Source organism: Cervus canadensis, chromosome 13 (genome assembly GCF_019320065.1).
Source record: "Cervus canadensis isolate Bull #8, Minnesota chromosome 13, ASM1932006v1, whole genome shotgun sequence".
In the NCBI taxonomy this organism is placed as follows: domain Eukaryota; kingdom Metazoa; phylum Chordata; class Mammalia; order Artiodactyla; family Cervidae; genus Cervus; species Cervus canadensis.
This window is the reverse complement of record NC_057398.1, coordinates 7,645,041-7,670,219: the sequence shown is the minus strand read 5'-3', so window position 1 is coordinate 7,670,219 and position 25,179 is coordinate 7,645,041. Positions and strand designations below refer to the sequence as shown.

General features: G+C 44.9%; 1 protein-coding gene, 1 long non-coding RNA gene and 1 pseudogene across 13 annotated transcripts in view; 1 reads left to right on the top strand and 2 right to left on the bottom strand.

Moving 5' to 3' along the window:
- Nucleotides 1-25,179, bottom strand: part of HHAT (hedgehog acyltransferase) — a 353,352-nt gene that overhangs the window by 274,173 nt on the left and 54,000 nt on the right. For all 10 annotated transcript variants that reach the window (XM_043485093.1, XM_043485098.1, XM_043485097.1 and 7 more), the window contains 2 exons: nucleotides 16,004-16,117; nucleotides 678-872 (listed from right to left, as the gene is read on the bottom strand). In XM_043485093.1, coding sequence (XP_043341028.1) covers nucleotides 678-872; nucleotides 16,004-16,117 — 309 coding nt within the window. The remainder of the gene's footprint in view (nucleotides 1-677; nucleotides 873-16,003; nucleotides 16,118-25,179) is intronic.
- LOC122451932 lies at nucleotides 784-16,075 on the top strand. Of its 2 annotated transcripts, none has more exons than XR_006272541.1 (3): nucleotides 784-903; nucleotides 1,159-1,440; nucleotides 15,896-16,075. It is a non-coding gene; the product is annotated as an uncharacterized LOC122451932 (long non-coding RNA). The 2 variants fall into 2 exon arrangements; XR_006272542.1 differs by lacking the exon at nucleotides 15,896-16,075 and adding an exon at nucleotides 3,540-3,770.
- On the bottom strand, nucleotides 12,271-14,423 carry LOC122451931 (annotated as a pseudogene). The gene has a single exon (XR_006272540.1). The product of XR_006272540.1 is annotated as an actin-related protein 3-like (transcript).

Sequence of the window (25,179 nt, the reverse complement as noted above, 5' to 3'; positions counted from 1 at the left end):
GAGTGAACAAATGGACAAGAGTTAAGATACCACAGGAACACATGGTTAAAGGAAGAATATCAGAAGCTTCCCAAGATTTTCTGTGCAAGAAAAATACTTACCTTATCTGTTTCAGGGACCACCATGGGCTTCTGATGAAATAGAGATGTGAGAGTTCTCTATAAACTGTACAGCAGCTTACAGATGATTTTTTATTAAAAGCATAGGGGATTATTCCTGGAGGAGGAAATGGCAACCCACTCCAGTATTCTTCCTTGGGAAATCCCATGGACAGAGGAGCCTGACGGGCTACAGTCCACGGGGTAAAGAAAGAGTTGGACGCAACTTAGCGACTAATCAACAAGGAGATTATTGCTTTCTTTTTTTTTTATTGCTTTCTTTTCCTTTTTTCCCTGTGACATCTGGCACCATCCATGCTTACCCAAACTGGGAGAAAAGGTATAGGGTCGGCCCTGGACAGCCTCCAAGGGCTAAAGTCCCTCAGTCATGTCTGGAGGGCTAAGACAAAGTCAGACAAAAAGGACTACAGGATGCAACACCCTCTGCAGCCACGAGGGGGAGCCCCATCCCAGTTCTTGGATTGACTCCTCTGAAAACAAAGGCATCTACCTGGATAATGGCGTTCCCAAACGCGTTATCTCCTTCCCATTGGTATAAAAAAACGAGAGACTCTTTACCTTAACTTCCTCCACATCTTGCAGTCTCAGTGTAGAGAGCAGAGCGAGAGAACACAGCCACGATAGGGACTGAGAGCGGAACTGAGCAACACAGAAGGCGATGGTGGTGTGAATAAGCACCATGGCGGTGCCTTGGGTCCCCAGCACGCATCGGCAGGCCCACATCCCATAGACTGCGAGGATCCAGGGCTTGTGCTGCAGGCAGAGAGGGAAAGAGAAGAGAAAGGTAAGCTAACAGCCCTTGCCACCGAAGGTTCTGTTTTGTGACCCTTTAACCAAACTACTCTCATTGTCCTGGCGATTTAATGTTAACACGGACAAAGAGGATTCAGAAGGACCTTCCACATTAACCCCAGATAGCCGTCCCCAAGCTTTTTGGCACCAGTGGAGACAAGTTTTCCATGGACCAGAGTTGGGCTGTGTGGGTGGTTTCAGGATGATTCCAGCACATTACATTTATTGTACACTGTATTTCTATCAGTTACATCAGCTCAAGCAGAGATCATCAGGCATCAGATCCTGAAGGCTGGGCCCCTGCCCCAGAGTGATGGCTGCCGACCCCCAGGTCCTCGGAACTTCACCAGACTCACCCAGAAGCAAGGCGCCACTTCCCTGCCTTCAGCCAAAGCCGCAGGCCAGTGGATCCCGCAACAATAAGATACATGCTGACATTCCAACAGACATTACAGAAGCCAGAAGACAGCTGGAAAAGCTGCCAGCCTGGCACCCCAGCCACCGCCTACACTATTCTGCGAAAGTGAAGGTGAGAGAAAGCATTGGTGCACATTTCTTGGGAGTCTTATTTAGAAACTGGGCCATCCAAACCACAAAAGGCTTCCTAAAGTCTAAACCACAGGTTTAAAAGTAAATATCCAATTACATTTTTATTTCATTAGCATATTATTCACAGTCAAATTTAGGTCACAGAAAAAGTACTTGCTTTCAGTGGGTGAGATTGAGGCCTCTGCCTAGTAAATCTGATTAATACATTTATTACTACCTTAGGAGAGAATTTTTCTATTTCAAGTTTTACCGTTATTGACATTGAATAACTTAATAAATAAATTAACATGTTTTTTCTCAGAGAATGAACTTATGGTTGTGGGGTGGGGAGGATGGGGGGAAGGGATAGATAGGGAGTTTGGGATGGACACACTGCTGTATTTAAAACAGATAACCAACAAGGACCTACTATATAGCAAATGGTACTTTGTTCAGTGTTATGTGGCAGCCTGGATGGGAGGGGAGTTTGGGGGCGAATGGATACAGGTACATGTATGGCTGAGCCCCTTCACTGCTCACCTGAAACTATCGTCAACACTTAACTCGCTATGAAAGTGAAAGTCACTCAGTCGTGTCCGACTCTTTGCAACCCCACGGACTGTATAGTTCTCCAGGCCAGAATACTGGAGGGGGTAGCCTATCCCTTCTTCAGCAGATCTTCCCAACGCAGGGATCAAACCAGGGTCTCCTGCATTGCAAGCAGAATTAGGGTAATTGGCTATACCCCAAAACAAAATAAAAAGTTTTAAAAAATTAACATGTCTTTGCTTTTACAATACACTCTTGGTCATATCTGGCTGGTAAAGCCTTATTTTAAGAAACCACAATAATGGTTTAACAGTGTTTGAGAGGCAATATATCTTAGGGGTAGAATTACCAAGTTTTGCTGTCTAATTTGCCTAAATAAATTCTGATGTCCCCATTAACTAGCTGTTTGACCCTAGACAAGTTGCTAAATCTCTCTCTTTTAGATCAATAATATATGTCATATATATATATATATATATATATACACACACACACACACATACATACATATACAGATAGACAGATAGGATTTCCAAGAATGCACTGACTTGAAAAGTGAGGACTACTTAAAATTGGATCTTCTTATGGAAAAAATTATTTTTTTAAGGGAAAGACAGATGTGGAGTGCAAATTATAAATCCCATCTTTCAATGGTAATGCTTCCAAAATATTGCCCAAGTAGAATTCTCTCCCAAATCTATACTCCAGCCCAAGAGAGAACATTTTAAATGAACAACTGGGTCAGCCACTTTGAAGTTCCAAGAAAATCTGAGAAATCTACAGTTCATTTTTACAATTTTTCCATCCTACTACCCACATTAAACAGCACATAAGCTTGCTTTAAACTTTCCCCGAAAAACTCACCTCTGGACAGAGTTCAATAATAAGGAATAAGGTTGCCAACAGTATTTTAAGAAGCAGCTTTAACAGATGAAAAGAGGTGGGGGGTGTCTTTTTTAAACAGGATCTACAGCATTTACCACTTGGAATCCATTCCCGTGTGTGCGTGGCTATGCACATACCCATAACACAGCTCCGTTTTATTAAGTGCTATTTGATCCATTTGGAAAAAGCCTGTGTGTTGGGATTCATTTGGGACCTTAACCACAGACTGAAGCTGTTTCAACTTGGAAAAGCTGGAGGAACCTTCAGGAACTACTAGCAGGGCTGTACAAACCCCATCTGCTCCACAGAGTCTCTGACAAATGCACCCGCGCTCACAAACGCTACTTTGAGGGCTCACAAGGTCATCCTATGTTCTCACCCCTCACCATCTTCTTCCTGTCAAAGAGTACAGGCAGGCGACTTTCAGCACCATTCTCTCTAAGACATCACAGCAAATGCTCTCATGTGAATCTTACCTTCTCTGTTCTCCCTCCTATTACCCACTCACCCACCCCAATGGGCAAAGGCAGCTCCACTATGTACATTCATGGTGGTCAGGTGATGAAACAGAAGGATGTGAATAATGCAAAAAAGAATTACCTGTTTTAAAACCTACATAGGGCTTCCCTGGTGGCTCAGTGGTAAAGAATCTGTCTGCCAATGCAGGGGACACAGGTTCGACCCCTGGTCCGGGAAAAATCCCACATGCCATGGAGCAGCTAGGTCCCTGCGCTGAAAACTACTGAAGCCTGCCCGCCTAGAGCCCGTGTTCTACAAGAGACGCCACTGCCTGAGAAGCCCCCGCACTGCAAATAGAAAGGAGCCCCGCTCTCCGCAGCTAGAGAAAGCCCCCACACAGCAACAGCCACAAGTAACAGAAAAGTAAAATATTCTTTTATACACTTATATAAATTGTGTGTGCTCACTCTTTGCGACCCCATGTACTGCGGCCCACCAGTCTCCTTTGTCTGTGGGATTCTCCAAGCAAGAATCCTGGAGTGGGTTGCCATTCCCTTCTCCGGGGGATCTTTCAGACCCAGGAGTTGAACCCACACCTCCTGCGCCTCCTGCATTAGCAGGCAGATTCTTTACCACTGTGCCACTTGAGAAGCCCTTACATAAATTAGAACCTCACGGAAATACTGATTTTCTGTACTGCAAAGTGAATGCAATCGGAATCTACACAATTGCAATGGGAATCCCGTCCCCAAAACACCACTAAAATGCTGATACAGCATGACTAGACTTCCATGCCTTGCTCTCTGTCACCAGTGCAGGACAGTCCCCACCATCAATGCAGTCTGAAAGTGGGGGTCCCCAAACCCCAGGCATACTGGCCCGTGACCTGATAGAAACTCGGCCACACAGCAGGAGGTGAGCGGCAGGCGATCCCACCACCACTGTCTGCGGTCACCCCCAGATGGGACCATCGAGCTGCAGGAAAACAAGTTCAGGGCTCCCACTGATTCTGCGTTAATGGTCAGTTGTATAGTTATTGCATTATATATCACAATGTAATAATAACAGTAGAAGCAAAGTGCACAGTAAATGTAATAATGCACTTGAATCATCCCAAAACCATCCCCCTCCTCCCACCCCCATCTATGGAAAAACTGTCTTCCATGAATCCAGTCCCTGGTGCCGAAAAGCTTGGGGACTGCTGCCTTAAGGCACACCTCCTGCAACCCTATCCCCCACCCCCAGCCACACACACACACACACACACACACACATACACACACACTCCCTGCAAGAAGCAGGGCAGAGACAGCAAGAAATGGACACAAACCCTCGCCCAGCAGCGAGGCAGCAGCACAGAAGGTCTGCTGCTCTGAGGAGGAGGAGGGCTTCTTCCAAGGGTCACCCTGTACACACGCAAAGGCCTAGAGACAGCCCTGCCCTACCTATTTCTACTCCGAAAGTGCTTACGTATTTATCAAACCTGTGTCCCCCTCGTAAGTGAAAATGCTTAAATATTAGATGTTGAGCCTCTGACATCAAATATACCAGGAAATTTGTAACTCTTCAAAACTAAAGAAGAAAGTGTGCTGTTTTATTCCAAAGCAATACTTCTGATTCATCTCCTCCTAGAAGGCCTTTAAAGACATTTTCCCCAGGTTCCCAGGGCAATCTGGGCAGGTACACACAGGTTTGGTCGCACATGTAATTTATGTCAAGCTTAAGGTTTTAAAGTCTGCCTAGGGAATTCTCTGGCAGTCCAGAGGTTAGGACTCCACACTTCCCCTGACAAGAGCCCCAGTTCAATCCCTGGTCAAGGAACTAAGATCCCGTAAGCCGTGCAGCACAGCCAAAACAACTGACTAATTAATTTTTAAAAATTAATTAAAAATTTGGCCTAACAGTCAAAACAAACCAATCCATTTAAGAGGTTCAAATGACAATTATGAATGAGAACTTAAAACGAGGCACAAAGAATCATGCTGATCAAGTAACATGTAGAAATAAAATACAGTCTTAATTTAATACCAACAAAGGTCCATCTAATCAAAGCTATGGTTTTTCCAGTAGTCATATATGGATGTGACAGTTGGACTATAAAGAAAGCTGAGAGACGAAGAATTGATGCTTTTGAACTGTGGTGTTGGAGAAGACTTGAGAATCCCTTGGACTGCAAGGAGATCCAACTAGTCCATCCCAAAGGAAATCAGTCCTGGGTGTTCATTGGAAGGACTGATGCTGAAGCTGAAATTCCAATACTTTGGCCACCTGATGCGAAGAACTGACTCATTGGAAAAGACCTTGATGCTAGGAAAGATTGAAGGCAGGAGGAAAAGTGGACAACAGAGGATGAGATGGTTGGATGGCATCACCAACTCGATGGACATGAGTTTGAGTAAGCTCCGGGAGCTGGTGATGGACAGGGAAGCCTGGTGTGCTGCAGTCCATGGGGTTGCAAAGAGTCAGACACGACTGAGTGACTGAATTGAATTGAACTGAACTGAATTGTGACGTTCCTAAATAAGAGATTTAAATTCTAATCAAGTATTACTTTTACACGATGCTTTTCTTGAACTGAGATTTTTATTGAGATAGGTGCAGATTCACCTGCAGTTAAAAGAAATAATACAGAGAGATCCCATGGATACTTTACCCTATCTCCCCCTTTGGTAACATTTTGCAAAACCAAAGTATATCACAACCAGGACGCTGACATTGCTATAACCCACAAGCACACTGGTTTTCCCAGCTTCACTTTCATTCATGTGTGTGTCTTTAGTTACATACAGTTTCATCACAAATAGATTCAGCATCCACCATAGGAAAGACACCAAACAACTCCATCCCCTCAAGCATCTCTTGCACTGCCCTTTTACAACCACACCCACATTTTTCCTGCCCCCTTTTCCTGACATCCCCAACCCTTGGAAACCACTAACATTGTCTCCATTTCTAAAATATTGTCATTTCAAGTCACAGTATGTAACCTTTGGGACTAGCTTTTTCCACTCAGCCTGATTCCCTGAAATCCACCCCAAGTTGCAGTGAGTATCAAAGGCTTGCCCCTTTTCATTGCTGTGTAGTTTCCATGGGGAGGATGAACCATAGTTTCTTTAACCGTTCACCTGTTGTAGGACATCTGAGCTGTATTTCCGTTTGGGGCTATTATGAATAAAACTGAAATGAACATATATGTGCAGAGTTTGGTGTAAAACCAAGTGTTCATGCCTCCAGGATAAATGCCCAAGAGTGAGCTTGCTGGGCTGCATGCTTCTTACAAGTTTAGTCCTATAAGAAACTGCCCAACAATTTCCCAGAGTGGCCATCTTACATTCCTACCAGCAACATGGAGCCGAAATAGCTCAGTTGAGACAGCATCAGACTGAAAATCTAAAGGTCCCTGGTTCGATCCCGGGTTTCCCTTGGACTGCAAGGAGATCAACCCAATCAATCCTAAGGAAAATCAATCCTGAATATTCATTGGAAGGACTGATGAAGCTGAAACTCCAATACTCTGGCCTCCTGATGAGAAGAGCCGACTCACTGGAAAAGACCCTGATGCTGGGAAAGATGGAAGGCAGGAGGAGAAGGGGACGACAGAGGACAAGATGGTTGGATGGCATTGCTGACTCAATCGATATGAGTTTGGGTGAGCTCGGGGAGATGGTGATGGACAGGGAAGCCTGGCGTGCTGCAGTCCATGGGGTTGCAAAAAGTCGGACACGACTGAGCGACTGAACAAAAACCAGCATCATGCTTGCAATCCAGTGCATGCCGCTTCCTCACCAGCATTTCGTGGTGTTACTGTTTTATGTCTGAACCATTCTGGTAGTGCCTTTAACTTGCATTTTCCATGCTCTTTTAAAGGGCATCAAAGTGTGAGCAACCTGAAACTTGCATCAATAAGACGGGTTGAATGAACTTTGCTGGAGGATAGGATGCCAGCCCACCAGAACTATCCTGGCTCCTTTCACTCTCTTTATTCCAGGTTCTTCAGTTCCTGGTAAGAGGCAAAAGGCAGGCAGGGGAAGAGGAGGAACTATTTTTAAAGTCTAACAAACGATAAGAAAGAAACTGTACTCTATTTTTGTGGCAGTTCGGATAAAGCAAGACTAACCACTATGGGACTTTCTGAAGGCACTGGGCCCGACTGAAGCTGGGTAACAAACCCGCCCTTTGCTCCTACTTACTGCTCCTCATGTTAACACTGAACCACTCCTCAAAATGGGACACAACTGATTCTCTTGGTATAGGTTCCCTTAACAAACTAACATCCTGTCTTGTTCATCATATGATAATGTTAGCCTAGAATCTAACATGGTACCTAGTTGACAGTAAGTGTTTCAGAAACGCTGGACAAATGAATGGTTAGAATAGCCGGATAGGTGGGTAGGTAGATGGATGGATGAAAGGGTGGGTGGATGGACAGACAGACAGGCTTCTGCAAGTACTGGGAATTAACCTGGCGGTTATGACTGAGAACAAGAAATAAGCACCAAAATGTGGGTCTTGTTAGTCACTAATGTGAAAACTGGCGGATTTCCAAAGTGTCTGCTTGGCCCTTATGAGCCAAGACCGCTTTGCCGTTGCAAATAAGGTAGAAAGGGGTTATTCCGCATCTTGCTGCCTACTTCCAGTTTTCACTTAAAGATTTGTAAGGTCTCTTACAAATCACGTGTTGGGGGAAGCCTCAGACAGCACACAGCTGAGAGAACACAGGGACCCGCCTATGAATGCAGACTCTTTGATAGAACCCGAGTCCTCCCACGCCAGGGAAGTCTTCCGAGAGATCGACAGATTCAGCTGGCATATTTCAATTTTTTTTTTCAACTGGCATATTTCAAAGGCCCCAATCAGCACCTGAGAAAAGACCACGGACTGTGGCCCTTTGTTTTGCAAATCTATACTCTCAGTTTTCCTCACGGGGAGCCAGGACGCAGACACAGCAGGAGCTGGGCTGGCCGTGCCCCCCTCACGCCATCTCTCCTCCCCGCCTGCTTGGCCGTGTTCTCGGCTGCGGGCGCTGAGTGATAGCAGGACGTGCCTGAGTGGTTTCCCTCATTAGCTCACCTCCGCAGGGAGGAATGAAACCGTGAAGCCTTGGTGAAGACTCCTGTTGGCAACTGGACCAGACTTTGCTGTGCATTAATTCTTTTTGTACATCTGCCCAGAAACCACTCAGCGGGCATTGTTTGAGAAATAAATAAAAGAAGTCGCTCAACAATGCTTATGTACAGCATAATTTATTACATACTACATAATCAACTGCAGATGCTACCAATATATATATGTCAATATATGTGATATATTCACATATGAATATATGTGAGATATATATGTGTGTGTGTGTGTGTGTGTGTGTGTGTGTGTGTATCTTCCCACACAAACAGGAAAAAACCCAAAGCCATCCTAGAGTCCAAGACAACTGCATTCTAGCCTGCTTTCCCTGGGGGCAAAGGCCAGTGGGCCCAAACAAAGCCAATTTCACCCCTCCTAAGAGAGGCCCTAATGGAGGTGGAGGAGTCTGGCTCCAAGAAATCCATTAGTGCATGAGATTCCTATTAGGTGTGTGGTTTTGACGAAATGCTGGAAAGGAGCACCACAGCTTTCCAAAGGTGAGCATCCTCATCTCAGCCAATGCCACGGGACCACGCTCTTCAGGCCTATAGCCGATGAGCTCAGCTGGTCGGGGCCCAGCGCTAACGACGTGGGTTCTGCCGGTCAGAGGTTGCGTGAGAGGGCACTCTGTGGTCAGCCATGGCACCCAGCCTTCTCAAAAAGCTCACCCAGGGGTGTTTTTGGCTCTGAGAGCAGAGAACACTATGCCTCAGGTGGTGAGGGTTTTTAAGAAAGGAGGCCACTGTCTGACCCGCCCCACACACGCTCCAAGCCTAACAAACCCCTGGCCAAAGCTCAGAGCCGTTCCTCAGCCTCGCCTCCCAGGGTGCTGCCCCCGAGCCAGTCTTGCCAAGACCCAACGAGAGAGCCCAATCCAGAGAAACAGTGTTTAACGTTGGCCGGGGAGCTCGGTGGAAAGTTTTTATTACCAGTCATGGCAAAAAAAAAAAAAAGAAAAAAGAAGAAGAAATAGAAAACCACGCTTTTGAAAGAACCTCTTATTCAGGGCCAGCAAAGAGAGAGATGGGACGAGACAGTGGACGGAGCCCAGAAGCATCCTTCAGGGTTGGAACCACGAGTAGTGATAATGCCTGTCTCTATAGCATCGTCCACAGTTTGTGATGCCCCTGAGAAGGGGAGATAAAAGACAAGTGCAGCCCAAATCTTCCACCCTGAATAAGTACCAAAAACAGCCACCCAAATTAAGGGCATCTGGGACGCTCAGTCCAGGTGGTAAAAGCACAGAGCTTATGGGGCCAGAGCCGAGGTTCACACTTACATAAGGACCAAGCGGACACGGACAAAGACAGCAGTGTGCTCCAGCCTCAGCAGAACCCTGCCCACCAGCTGTCACACAAATCAAACCTGTGGTCACAGAGGGATGGGACACACACACACAAATGAGTCAGTGTGAACTCTGCCTCATTCCAAGAAAACTGCAAACAAAACCGCCTACTGCGTTTGCCTAAGATGTGCGCTGCAGATAAAAGGACAAGCCCACCTGTCTGCCCAGGCCTGTAAGGAGATGCAGGAGGCTGAAATGAGCAGACGGCTCCACCCTCTTCAAGCCACCTCCTGGGGCGGGGATGGGGGGCCTTCCCTGACACCCCCAGGCAGATCACCCCTCCCAGGAGGCGGCCTCAGGATCTGCCCTCCTGTATCACTTCTCACTCAGCTCCTGGTCTGTGCGTCCCTGTCCTTTCTCCCACAAGCCAGCACAAGCCTGAAACAGGGTCAGAGAAGGCCCCGTGGGAGAGGAACGTAGGTACGGCTGAAGAGACCCTCTGGGGTTTCAGAATCTCAGACAGATGCCTCCTTTCTGAACACCGCGGAGGGAACTGCTCCCAGGAGCCCACGCAGACCGCAGTCACGGCACACAGCGAACGCCAGCAGACCCCCACGCAGCCACCTCTTTGCTGGCCGTCATCATACCCTAGCACAACCTTGAAAACTATCAGACCCTTACCACTACCCCAGGAAGCAAGCGGTACCATCCCTGATGCACAAAATGAGGTGAAAGACTCCAAGATATCAACTAACTGGCTTTTAAGATTGCCTTGCTTGAAAGTGACAAAGCTGGGTTTCAGCCAGGAGCTCTGAGCCACCCTGAAGAGGGCCTCCTAACAGGAAGAGCTGCAAGCAAACTAACCAGAGGAACACCTATATCCTAAACTAGGTAGTTTTCTGATGGTGGTGGGTGCAAAACAGGAGCTGGAAATGGAGAAAATTTGGAAAGGAGGAGGTCCATTCCGCCACAAATAGATGGTTAGTCTACATCTCACACTGTCTGACTGGAAAAAAGTGAAAGTATTAGTTCTCAGTTGTTTCCAACTCTGTGACCATCAGGCTCCTCTGTTCATGGAAATCTCCAGGCAAGAATACTGGAGTGGGTAGCCTTCTCCAGGGGATCATTTCAACTCAGGGATAGAACCCAGGTCTCCTGCATTGCAGGCAGATTCTTTACCGTCTGAGCCATTTGAACCAGTCAAACGGCTGTTTACCATTTAAACCAGTCCATTGTTTCATGTCCAGTTGTTCTAACTGTTGCTTCCTGACCCGCACACAGGTTTCTCAAGAGATAGGTAAGGTGGTCTGGTAATCTCATCACTTGAAGAATTTTCCACAGTTTGTTGTTATCCACACAGTCAAAGGATTTAGCACAGTTAATGAAGCAGAAGTAGATAGATGTTTTTCTGGAATTCCCTTGCTTTCTCTATGATCCGTTAGCTGTTGGCAATTTGATCTCTGATTCCTCTACCTTTTCTAAATTTAGCTTGTATATCTGGAAATTCTCAGTTTACATACTGTTGAAGCCTAGCTTGAAGGATTTTGGGCAGTACCTTGCTAGCATGTAAAATGACTGCAATTGTTCTGTAGTTTAAACATTCTTTGGCATTGTCCATCTTTCGGATTGGAATGAAAACTGACCTTTTCCAGTCCTGTGGCCACGGCTGAGTTTTCCAAATTTGCTGGCATATTGAATGTAGCACTTCAACAGCATCATCTTTTAGGATCTGAAATAGCTCAGCTGGAATTCCATCACCTCCACTATCTTTGTTCGTAGTGATGCCTCCTAAGGCCCACCTGACCTCACATTCCAAGATGTCTATCTCTAGGTGAGTGACCACACCACTGTGGCTATCCAGGTTATTAAAACCTTTTTTGTACAGTTCTTCTGTGTATTCCTGCCACCTCTTCTTAATCTCTTCTGCTTGTATTAGGTTTTTACCGTTTCTGTCCTTTATCGTGGCCATTTTTGCATGAAATGTTCCCTTCCTATCTCCAATTTCTTTGAAGAGATCTCTAGTCTTTCCCATTCTATTGTTTTCCTCTATTTCTTTGCACTGTTAACTGAAGAAGCCCTTCTTATCTCTCCTTGCTATTCTCTGAAAATCTGCATTCAGTAGAATATCTTTCCCTTTCTCCCTTGCCTTTTGCTTTTCTTAGTTCCTCAGCTATTTGTAAAGCCTCCTCAGACAACCACTCAGGCTTCTTGCATTTCTTTTTCTTGGGGATGGTTTTGGTCACCCTCTATTGTCCAATGCTATGAACTTCAGTCCATAGTTCTTCAGGCACCTGTCTGCCAGATCTGATCCTTTGAATCTAATCATCACCTACACTGTATAATCAAAAGGGATTTGATTTAGGTCATACCTGAATTGCCTATTGGTTTTCCCTAATTTCTTCAATTTAAGCCTGAACTTGGCAATAAGGAGGTCATGATCTAAGCCACAGTCAGCTCCAGGCCTTGTTTTTGCTGACTGTATAGAGCTTTTCTATCTTCAGCTGCAAAGAACATAATCAATCTGATTTTTATTTATTTTTTTTTTTCTGGTCCAACAGTCTTGTCTTTACTTTTCCTTTAAAGCAAGAAAACAGGATGCGAGCAATCAGAAAGCAGTAGCAGGCGTCAGTTAATCCAGGACACTAGCTTCTTAGCTCCAAAAGCGCTTGCAGAGAAAACCACTGGGGGCACAGGAGGATGGGAGCACTTCACAATAACTGGGATCCCATGAGTGTGTGTGCGCCAAGTCTCACGGGCTACTTTTGTATTTATCCTTTACTTGGTCACTTTTTTTTACCCTCAAATACTAGTTTTTCTTTGACTTTTTTTCCTCAAAGTATAAAAAGTATGAAATATAAACAAGCTCTTGCATTGCACACACTTCAAAGTGTACAATTCAAGCATTATAGAGCTATCTACATACTGATAAATCCCATCAAATCTTGGATAATTCAATAATATACAAAATACCAGGGCACAGAAAGAACTAAAACCCACTTCTTTTTGATACACGTAAGATTCAAATATTCAATCTAAAGAAAAACACTTAATCATTTTGGCTCTCCTCTACATTCGCATGTTGATATACTTATTAAAATATTCCTGTATAATTAATGTTTGGTCTTATTATTTCAAGTCAGGTTTAAAACCAGCCATCCAGACAAAACAGGTAATCAGAAAGACTATTTCTTCCCCACCTCCCTAACCCCAAAAACTATGAAGCCAATTTTACGACATGACTCCAAACACTGGATTGTGACGACAAATGCTAGGTCCAATTTCTTCATAATCCTTTTTGGTGTGGCATACTTGGTAGAACTCAGGTGTGGAAGCCAGCATAGATCCTCCAAACCAAACTGCATATCGTTGCATGTGGTGTGTAATGACTTGTACATCAATAGGTTTTGGCTTCAATCTACCACCACTCAATTCCTCACTTAATTTCAGTCTGGCATCTACAGTTCTTTTCAAATCTCTTTGCAAGCGACGTCCAAAGTCCCTGAACATGGTTGAACCTCCGGAGAGGACAATATTCTTGTAGAGAGGACGTCTGACATCAATAGGACAATTCTGAATTACTTCATCTACAACTTCTGAGATAGGCTGGGTAAAGTCTGGGTTAGCAAACTCTGGATGAAAAAAAAAATTTCAGGTCCCAAGAATCTCTCATATCCAACATCAATGGAAAACTCTTTCTTTGAGATAGCATTGATTCCAGTATACTGTTTAATCCACTTTGATCCATCTGTATCATACTTGTTAAATTCTTTTACTAAGTCTGGGCAGACATAACTATAGCGCTCCTTCACTGCCTTAGCAGTTTCCAAGGATTGTTCTGGAGGAATTCCTACTTCTCGGTCTCGCAACAACTGCTGAATAAAATACGTGATATCTCGTCCTGCGATTGGAATGTGCTTAATACAGCTGCCAATCACATACCCTTCAGCCACAGGGATGACATGAGTGACACCGTCTCCACTGTCTATTACTGTACCGGTCAACGTCCGTTCTCCTACTTGTCTGGAGGTCCAAGATGCAGCTAAGGCAAGAACGGCCTGTACAGCAATGTACAAGCCAGGAACATTGAAGGACTCAAACATTATTTCAGCAGTATATTCCCTGTTTTCTGGAGTATTCAGTGGAGGTTCAGTCAAAAGAAAATAATGATCTTCAGGTTCTGCCCTTAAATATTTAAAGATCACTTGCTCCATAAACCTTTCCATCAAATCCCAATCTTCAACTACACCATGGCGGATTGGCCACTTTGTTGCATATGTAGGTTTTTCTATTGCTTCATCACCAATGAAGAAGTCTAGGTCATCAACACCTTTCATCACCCTCCTTTGAGCTTGATCGCCCACTTTTGCTGACTCCTTAATAGCAATACAGGAAGGGATGATAAACTGTGGTTCCGTATTTCCAGCATATCCTAGTTTTGTATACCCCGTGCCACAGTCCACCACACAGGCCGGCAGCCGTCCCGCCATCTTCCTCCTCGCCTGCTGCTGCTGCTGCCGCCGTCTGCTCCGTGCCGGTTGGGGCCAGGGATGGGCGGCGGGAGGTAGAAGCTATCTGACCATCCACGGCCTGGCCACCCTCTCCGTCTGGGGGGGAGCCGGGAAGCCGAAGCAGTAGCGAAGGAGCAGCAGGCTCGGTCAGCGGCTACCACTTCCGCAACCCGGGCAGGCAGGCCAAGAACATAATCAATCTGATTTTAGTTTTGACCATCTGGTGATGTCCATGTGTAGAGGTCATCTCTTGGGTTGTTGGAAATGGGTGTTTGCTATGACCAGCATGTTCTGTTTGACAAAACTCTATTAGCCTTTGCCCTGCTTCATTTTGTACTCCAAGGCCAAACTCCTGGTATCTCTGAGTTTCTACTTCTGCATTCCAATCCCCTGTGGTGAAAAGAACACCTTTCTTGGTGTTAGTTCTAGAAGGTGTTGTCTTCATAGAACCGGTCAACCTCAGCTTGTTTGGCATCAGTGGTTGGGGCACAGACTTGGATTACTATGACACTGAATGATTCGTCTTTGTTGCTACATCTAGCGTTGTTTCATTTTTTATGGCTGAGTACTATTCCATTGTTGGAGAAGGAAGTGGCAACCCACTCCAGTATTCTTGCCTAGAGAATTCAATGGACAGAGGAGCCATGGGATTGCAAAGTGTCAGACACGACTGAGCATCTAACATGATGTTCCATTTCCACATCTATATCCATTCATCTGTCAATGGACATTAAGGTTTCTTCCAGGTCTTCATTATTGTGAATAGAGAGAAGCCCACCATTTTTTAAAAGGAAAAAAAATATTATTATTTCATTAACCTTACTTTATAGAAAATGATGAATTAAGATTCAGTGGTGAAAAGCCTTTCCACGGTCAGAAAGCTAATAAGTGAGCAAGTCCAGGAACTAATCCATCATCCAGGACTCTTCCACTCCACAACAGCTGGCCCTTTCCCCAGCAGTAATGATAACAGCTTCATTTCACAGATTCTCCCCAAAATGTTCATCTTCCCCCAACAGGGAAAGAAAATACAGATAATGAGCTATTCATTTTACAGATGGGAAAGCTGAGACCTAGGGGTAGTAAATCATCCACTATTGGCAGAGAAGCTTTGTGTTAGAAATAAAAGTATTAAATTTCTAGAAAGGTTGATGTCATAACAAAACACCAAACCAACTTATGGAAGAATAGAAACCCATTAATGAAGGTTGAGGTAGGTACATTCATTATCAGTTTAGGAATGCAAAATCATGTATTCTTTATTATTAGGTTTGCTTGGAAGGTTCTTTAAAATTAGATGAAGGTGGTCAAAAGGTACAAACTTTCAATTATCAGAAAAGTAAGTACTAGTGTACACCATGACAACTGTAGCTACTGCGATATGGTATACTTGAAAGCTGCTAAGCAATGAGATCCTAAAAGTTCTCATCACAGGAAAAAACATTCTTTCTTCTCTTTTTTCTGTACCTATATGATGGGTGTTAACTAAGCTTATTGTGATAATCTTCACAACATATGTATGTTAAGTCATTATGCTATATCTATCCAACATTAACAATTTATCACATCTTTATCTTTTATGTTTTGATTTTATTTTTTTATCTGGTAATTTCTCTTATTGACCAGTAACAAATCTTTCTCACCTTTTCCAGGCTTCAGAGGCCAATATCCATGCCCCCTGATTTCCTAGCTCAGGGTTCCTTCTTGACAAACAGCAAAGGAGAAAGAAGCTGAAATGGAAATGATGCACATAACCGTACCTTCCTCGAAAGCAGGTTGGCAACTTGAGACACGCTCATGTGGCCAAGGAATAGCCACACCAGCCGCTCCTTTCCCCATTCCATCCAGAAGCTCCACTCAAAGTCGGTTGGGTCCTAAACAGGCCAAAACAGCAGTTTATCAGAGAGATCTTAGTACATATTTGAGGCAGAACACAAACTCCAATTAATAAAACAACTGCAAGAAAAGGCCGATGTGAGTTCAAACGCTATAAAACGGCATTGACACAACATTTCCAGTCTCTACCCCATCACACACACACACACACACACACACAGACACAGACACACACACACACACACACACACACACCTACCGTACACTTCCCTCCAGCTTGGCTAGTCTCAAAGGCCTTTGTTAAACCTGATCCACTGCCCCCATTCCAGGACAGAAACTATTATTAACCCTATGTTATAAAAGATGTAGCAGAGACTTAAAGAATTCCCTTTATTTCCTCAGTGTCACACGGATAGGACAAATAATTACTGAGGTTATCTCAGTTTGGTCACTTAGCGGCTTTTACCAACAAGAGAAATGTATACTGGATACTAATAAAATTGTATAAGATCAGTCATGTTAAATCTTGCTGTCATGTACAGGCAGGAGGATAATTTGATAAAGAAATTAACCCATTCCCTACAAGAGTATATGAGGAAAGAATGAAAGATACCCTTCTCTTCCCCTCGGGAAGCTCTGGGTCCAGCAGCATCCTATGTCTGTACCCATTCTAGGCTCTGTCTTCCCAGCTCCCCGGCAAGGGCAGGTGAAAACCTCTGGCGAGAGTGGACTCGTGGACACCTGGGGACTCACAACTAAGAGCCTTGGCCTCAGGAGCCCCAGGAAGATCGCAGCAGCCAAGCTGAGCATGGAGGGAGAAAACACTGTACCTGGCCCCTCTCAAACGAGCAGTGCTGGCTTGGCCCACGAGCAGGATGGAATGAGGACTGGAGGCCCTCAGAAATTTCTAGCCCATTGGATCGGTGTGGAAGGAATCCGCCACTGATCATTGATCCGTTGATACCTAACACCTCCCTAGGTGTGGAACTTTAGGCCAATTCTTTTTTTGTCAAGCCAGGGAGCGTGTGGCATCTTAGTTGCCTGACCAGGGATAGAATCAGATAGAACTTCTGCTGCCCTCCGCAGCAGAAGTACAGAGTCTTAACTGATGGAGAAAACAGACAGAACAGGCTCCATCTTGAAAGCAGGACTTCATCTTGGGCTGGACTGTGGACTTTGAGCTCTATGCCCAATATCTAAGGAAATAACAATCCAACTGGAAAACCAGATCCCCTGGATGAAAGAGCCCCAGGGTTCGTACCTAGACTCTCCGTCGCCTAAAAGAATATCCTAATTATCTATGTAACCAAATAGAATCATAAATTCTCTTATGCTTACTGGGATATGACCGCAGGCCTATTGATAACTGTCCACTGTTAACTACTTAGACTTCAGTTCAGTTCACTTCAGTCACTCAGTCGTGTCCAACTCTTTGTGACCCCATGAATCGCAGCATGCCAGGCCTCCCTGTCCATCACCAACTCCCGGAGTTTACTCAAACCCATGTCCATCGAGTCGGTGATGCCATCCAGCCATCTCATCCTCTGCCGTCCCCTTCTCCTCCTGCCCCCAATCCCTCCCAGCATCAGGGTCTTTTCCAATGAGTCAACTCTTCACATGAGCTGGCCAAAGTATTGGAGTTTCAGCTTCAGTGTCAGTCCTTCCAATGAACACCCAGGACTGACCTCCTTTAGGATGGACTGGTTGTATCTCCTTGCTGTCCAAGGGACTCTCAAGGCTTAAGGTATACGAATCATGGGTTAACTTTGATTGTATCTTTCTTTTCCTTTGTTTAGACTAGTTTCAGAGAATTTGGGGAGGTGGGTTTGAGCACGCATACTTAGGGTATATAAGGTTTTCACAAAAACTGGTCAGGGTCCTTGGCTAAGAGGAGACTCTGCCTTGGGCCCGCCGGTGTAATAAACTGCACTCCACTATCTGCATTGTCCTTCTGAGTGAGTTTGTTTCCTGGAAAGCGTGGCTACAACATAACCACTGGACAAACAAGGAAGTCCAGGAACCAAATTTTTAATTGGATTTAGAGGAAAACAGGACTTTTGTTTGTTTTCTTTCCCGCACTTGAGAACTGAGGGGCAATTGCATACAAGTTACATACATTACAAAACTTTTTTCAGAAGGTAAAGCACAGATTTAAGTGATCTCGATTCATATCAGACTATGGATGCAGAGCTAGCAGATATACAGTCAAGCTGCCGATTCAGCTTGGGTTTGGATCCCACATCCACCCACACAATGGCTGTGATGACCTTGAGCAAGACACTTCACCTGTCTGCCTGTCTATATACTATCAGGACTGACATTCTAGGGACCTTTGAGGTTTAAGTGAAAGTACGTGCATATCGAAAATTTAAAACAATACCTGGCACTCTGTAGTCACTAAAAATTTTGTTACTTGCAGCTAACTGGTGGTCCCCTGTGCTTTCCATCCCACATTAGCCTCCTAACATCGTATCACACTTTTACATTCCGCCTCTCGTTTAAAAAAAAAAAAAAAAAGTTTTTTTCTATTTTCCAAATAAAGACAACAGTACTGTGTGTCTGAAACATGTGTTCCCCACAGCCAAGATCCTGATCCACACACAACCTGTTCATAGAGCCCCGAGAGGGTAACAGGCAGGAAGGCCAGGGGTCTCCAAACGGAGGAAACAGTCTGCCAACGTCAGACAGTTTTTATCTCTCTCTTAAGTGGCAGGAGGAAGCAAACTACAAGGGTTGGATTTTTTTCCCCTTCTCTATACAAATTTAAAAAGAGGTTTCTTTTAAAATTCTGTGTTGCCATGACGACACCTGGTTCCACCTGCACTTAACTTTTCTCAAACTCTGAGCTAACCAATGCGTTTTTCTTATGGAAATGCTTGTCTTGAGCTGTGTTAACACTACCCTAGACTCTTGTCTTCAAGTCAGTTCTGCCTAAGACTCAGAACCAACTTGACAAACCAGTATGCTTTACTCACGCAAATATTCTTTTCAGCTATGTTAATGAGGCTGTATTTGCTTGGAAACGTGCCTTTCTTCACGATTCAAGTCAATCATTTTATGGCCCGGGACAACTCACCTTGGGCCAGTGTTATCTCAAAACGCATGTTGTGAGTGAAGGACCTGATGCGAGTCTCCGAGTTTTGAGACATTTCCTTTCTCTAATTAGCAGACTGCTGCTTCTGCTAGTAGCTATATAATACCTGGCTAAAGACTAGCTGGGGAGCACTCTTTCTGCCCCCTTCTGATGTCTATGTCACAAGCTTTCTCTCTCTCTTTTATATTTTAATAAAACTATTACACAAAAGCTCTGAGCTATCAAGCCTCATCACGGGCCCCAGACTGAATTCTTCTCCTCCGGAGGCCGAGAATCCCAGCGTCTTTCACAGCTCAGCAACAACCGTTCGGCCCACATCCAATGAAAATCATAGATTCGGTCCAATTCCTTCCATTTAAAGACTGACTGCATCAGGGCCTGGGAGGCCCACACTGCCCACCCAGGCAGCGCAGCGCAAAGAACTCAAAGCCTTAGCCCGACTTCATCCCTGGTCCACAGCTCACTGCCTCGTCTCAAAAATGTCAAATTGGGGGAGAGTTAATCAATTGATTAAAGGCACAAAGGTCATATGATGAGGCCTTGCTAGCAACATGCCCCTTGTAACAGGGATGCAGGGAAAAAGACACTAAAAACCAAATGTATACATAGAGCTGAGTCACTGTGCTGGACAGCAGAAACGAACACAACATTGTACAGTAACTCTACCCCAGTAAAAATTAATTTTAAAAACATTAAGATTATTTTTTAGAAAGGAAACAAAAAAAAAAAAAAAAGAAATAAAAAAAAAAAAAAAAAAGAAAGGAAACAAAAAAAAAATTTTTTATGCTTCATCCTAAGGCCCAGGACTACTGAAAATATTGTGCTGGTAAAATCCCATCAATAAAATGACACAGTCTTTCATCACCAGTTATTTCAGAAAATAGCCATTTAAAGGAAATAAAAATGTTTCTCTTACATCTATTTAAAATATATTTACCTAAAGGAAATAACCAGACAGAAAAGCCAAGTTAATGAATAGAACATGACGGCCAATAACTAGCAGTTAATGATTCAGGTTAAGAAAAATCTGACTCACTTGACTCCATAAGCAAACTCTTACAGACCCTGAGCTCAATCACTAATTTAAGGTAAATCTTAAAGTGTCCAATCAGGAACAATTTTTTCATATTCTGTTCCTTCCCCATTTCCTATCTCAATCCCACAGTTCTTAGTCAATTAGAAACATTTTCTTAGGACTTCCCTGGCGGTCCAGTGGTTAAGACCCCACACTTCCAAAGCAGGGGGCAGAGGTTCACTCCCTGGCCAGAGAACTAAGATCCCACATGCTGTGTGGCCAAAAAATAAAATAAAAACTAAAAATAAGAAGAAAAAGAAACCTCTTATTCAGTTCTATAAGGGAGTCAGATATAAACCAGGGATAAATTCTAGCCAGACAGAACCATTAAGGCCCCTCCGTGGAGAAAGGGGAGCCTGAACTCTAGGATCCACATCCAGTATTCAACATTAGTGCTTCTCAAACCTCAGTGGCTGTACAAACCACCTACAGCTGTTGCTAAAATGTGGATTATGATCCAGGAAGTCCGAGATGGGGCCTGGGATTCTGTGGTACAAGCTCTCAGGTGACACCACGCTGCTGGCCCAGGGACCACATTTCCGGTAGCAGAGATCGACATCATCAATCTAAGATTCCCTACGGTGTTTATAAGCCCAGAGAATCCTTAGCAGCTCACCCCACCCCACGCCATTCCCAGGCAAGGACATGCTAGAGTTGACCACCTACTATTCACAAACAGAGCAAGCACCGTCCTGCTCACCAAGGAAGCACCTCGGTTCGAGCATTTAATCCACTGGGTGGGTTCAGCACGGTTATTCATTCTGAGGCTTCCATCTGCAACAAGGCAAGAACCGAGAAGTCTAAGCACAAAGACATGATGATTCTGCGTCTCTTCAATAGTGACTATAACCTCCCGGTGAAACACTGTTTCACCCAACAAGGAAAAGGATCTGGGCCTCTCTTCCTACAGAGAGCAGAGTTCCACAGTAGGTAGTGTGGGGAAATAGGAATTCCTCACCCTTGAGGAGGTCACGGTACCAACACTAACTCTCCACACTCTGAAAACCACTGCAAAGCAAGACAGGTACCGGTGGTGTCATCCATCTACATATCCTAGAGATACAACTGAGACCTCCCTCTCATGCAAATCACTAATTAACATTCTGGGTATCGCTTAACGTAGTTTCTTGTTTCTTTTCTCATCCATGTTACAGATGACTCAACTGGTGGTCAGAGCAGGCAAATTATTTGCCCACAACTAGGGGGGGCAGGGCTGGGTTTCAAACCCAGTCCTTTCCCAAGATGCGTCTCTACTTGTGCTAAGCCCTCCATCTGGATTCCTCTGCCACACCCAGACACACACACACACCCCGCCATCTGACCAAACTATTCCCAACACCAGGGTCACCTCCTTAATGCCCCATAACCACAGACACATCAGCTCAGGTGTGAAGCGTCCTCTGCCCTCACAGGTGGACCTCACTGTATCCCCTTCTCTGTCATCCACACCTCAATCCCAGCACATTTTACTACAGCACATTTATTCAAGCCCTCTTTATTCTAGCTATTTCATCTATTTTCTCTTTAGAGGGGAAAAAAAATGGTAAGCTCCTGAGAGCAAGAACCTTGACTTAAGCACAAATGTGTATCGTGAATGCCAAATACTCACTGAGCCTTCGCAACCGCGGGGGCGTGAAATCACGTGACCTAAGCTCTCAACACATTTCTCCCCCTCTGTAGACTTGGATGAGTCACATTTAAACTACCTGGTCCAGAGCCTTCCTGTGGGTAAACTGTAGGGCAGAATGAGCAGATGTCTCAGATGGCTTTCAGAGAGCGGAAAAAAGCAGCTATTTTCCAGGCTACAGGAAAGAAATACTAAGAGAACAGCTCATGACGCACCTACAGACAGCCTCCTGAATGAGTGCCCATCCCTGGGGGAGGGAGGTGATTCCCCCTCACATGCCCATGGGACCAACCTAGGCCTCCAACTTCCACGTCCACACTGCCAGCCTGCCCTGTTCCAGAAAGTTCCCACTCGCCCAGCCTCTTCTCCAGATTGGGAAGAAACCACTATAGCATACAGACTAACTGTGCTGTATGATTCTGCCTACAGCAACGTAAGAAAAGGAAAACTATCCTGAGGGAAGTTAAATATCATGCCCAAGGTCCCACAGCTAATATACGACAGAGCCCGACTTTAAAGACCCCAGTCCTCAGGCTGCAAAACCTGTGTTTCATGTGGTCAAGTAAATATAACGTAAAGTTTACCATCTTAACCATTATTAAGTGTACAGTTTAGTGGCCTTAAGAGCATTCGCATTACTATACAACCATCACCACCATCCATCTCCAGAACTCTTTTTGTCTTGAAAACTGGAACTCTGCACCCATTAAATAATAACTCCCCATTCCTCCTGACCCTGGCCCTTGACCACTACTATCCTACTTTCTGTCTCGATGGCTTTGACTACCCTAGGCAGTTCGTATAAGTGGAATCATACTGCATTTGACCTTTTGTGTCTGGCTTGTTCCACTTGCATAATGTCCTCAAGGTTCATCCACGTTGTAACTTACTGCAGAATTCCCCTCCTTTCCGAGGCTGAGTAATTCACCATCGCATGGGCACGCCACATCTTGTTTATCCATTCACCTGTCGACAGACATTTGGGTTGCTTCTACCTCTTGGCTGTTACGGATAATGAACATGGGTGTGTTAAATGTTTACTTTTTAATGTTTTGAATTTTCAGGGATTCCCTAATGTTGCCAAGTGACATGTGTAACTTGTATCTGGCAGTTCAGATCGCTTTCAAAATCATCTGGTAGTTCAAGCACAGCAAATTAAAAGAGAAAAATACCTGGCAAATGAAGATCTTATGCTGCCAACTCACCACTGAGCAAAGTTTTCCTTCTCCTAGCCATAAATTCTCATCAGTCCTGAAGCTTAGCAGACGACAGCACTCACTCCTGGCCTCTCAGCTGGAGTCCTGCACTGTTATCACAGGGGATAGCCAAAACTCTCCTTCTGTACTTTTTCTTGCATTCCTCAGACCATGCTGAATTAACACTGGCTGAAGATAATACAATCCCATGGCTAATAAGACCGGGCCAGGGGACTGAAATGTTTAAGCACCCAGTGCCAAGGAAAGCCCCACGGCACCTACCAAGATTCCCCAAGGGAAGCTGAGAAAATCATCCCAGAGGTAAATTCAGTTACTCCAAGTCCACCAGAGGTTTTTTAACCCAGACGCTCCCAGGACTTGGCCTGCTTTTCAGTAAATCACTCCTCTTGCCAGTAGCTGAAACTTTAACTCAAATATTAGAAGCTTATTTGCCAGGATTTAATCGAACTGAAACTCCATAACTTAGGGATTCTGAAAACACTTGAGTTGGGGAGTTTGCTGTTACTGTTGTTTTAAGGTAAAATTCACGTAACAGAATGAATCACATTAAACTCAACCCTGTGGCATTTATACTCCTAATGTCATGCAACAACCACCCCTATCTAGTTTCAGAACATTTTCATCACCCCCAAAAGGAAGCTCTGTGCCCGTTAATCAGTCACTCCCATCCCCCTTCTTCTGCAGGCTCTGATAATCACCAATCTGCCTCCTGACTCTGTGGACTTGGCTGCGCTGGGAATTTCATGTAAATGGAGCTCTGCGGTGTATGACCTGGCTTCTTCCACCCGGCACAGTGCTGCTAAGGTCGGTCCACATGGTAACTCGGGTGAGTGCACCATTCCTTTTCATGGCTGAATCACATCTCATTGTAGGGATATACCACACCCTGTTTACTCACTCATTAATGGATGCTTCAGCTGTCTCCCCCTTTGTCTACTGTGAATAATGCTGAACGTGTGTGTACAAGTGTTGGTTTAAATACCCATTTTCAATTCTTCTGGGTATATACATACCCAGGGGTAGGACTGTTGGGACATCTCATGATTCTGTGTTTAATGTTTCCATGTTTTCCGCAGCATCTACAACAAGTTTCAAAAGGCCAAAAAAAAAAAGTCTTCCTAAACTGACCCTCTGCCCACAGGGAGTTACTAGCATCACAGAAAACTTGGGTCTTTCAGCAAGGCTTCTTCCTGCCCTGAGCCTGCCTGCCTCCTAAGACAGACCCTTTAGAGATCTGCCGCTTGTAACATGCCAATTTCATCCTCGGGGCAAATGTCAGAAACGGCTGGAAATAAGGGGGTAAGAATCAGCCTTGGAAAATACCTTATGATACAAAGTGCACCCTGGAAAGTTAATCCTGTCAGTCTGCAGGACTCTGTATCGGAATTTTTTTTAATTCAGTAATTCTTTCAGTTTGTCTGAACTCATCTTCCTGTGAAGATCAACGCAAAGGCCAACATGGCCATTTACTTAATGAGGACATCAGCCCTGACTGGCAGATCGACCACCGTCCAGAAACGCGATCAGGAACTGACAGGACTTGACGGAGATCGCCCAGGTACAGCCGGTCTGGGCTCAGTGCCCACAGGAGGAGGGTTCAGGACCTCGGAATCGTGAAATTCAATTCCTCAGGCTTAGGGAAAACTGGCCCCTAACTAAAATGTTCAGCTACTTCCGCTGACTCAACAGAGTTAAATCTGACGTTGATTTCTCCACTCTGGGGTCTTGAAGGGAGCACGGGTGGAGACACTCACAGGGTTGAGGGGTCAACATCACTAACGAGGAGACGGCGGACTTTAACATCCCTCTGAGTAAAGAACACCCAGAACTCGAGAGAAAGTGGCGATGACGGATGGCCGCAGAGGAAGGCCTGCCTGTCCGCAGCAGGTACGACGGTCACCTCGAGTTTGCAGCTATCAAAATGCAGGCAAGGGGACCTTTTCCTCCAAGTGGTTGATGGAGCCAATGGTGTGCTGTGTGTGGCAGAGACCAGACTGCTTACGTTCAGGAGACCCAGGTTTGAGTTCCAGTTCTCTCATCTACCCTTATGTGACCTCAGGCTGGTCAGTCCTTCTTTATATGATTAG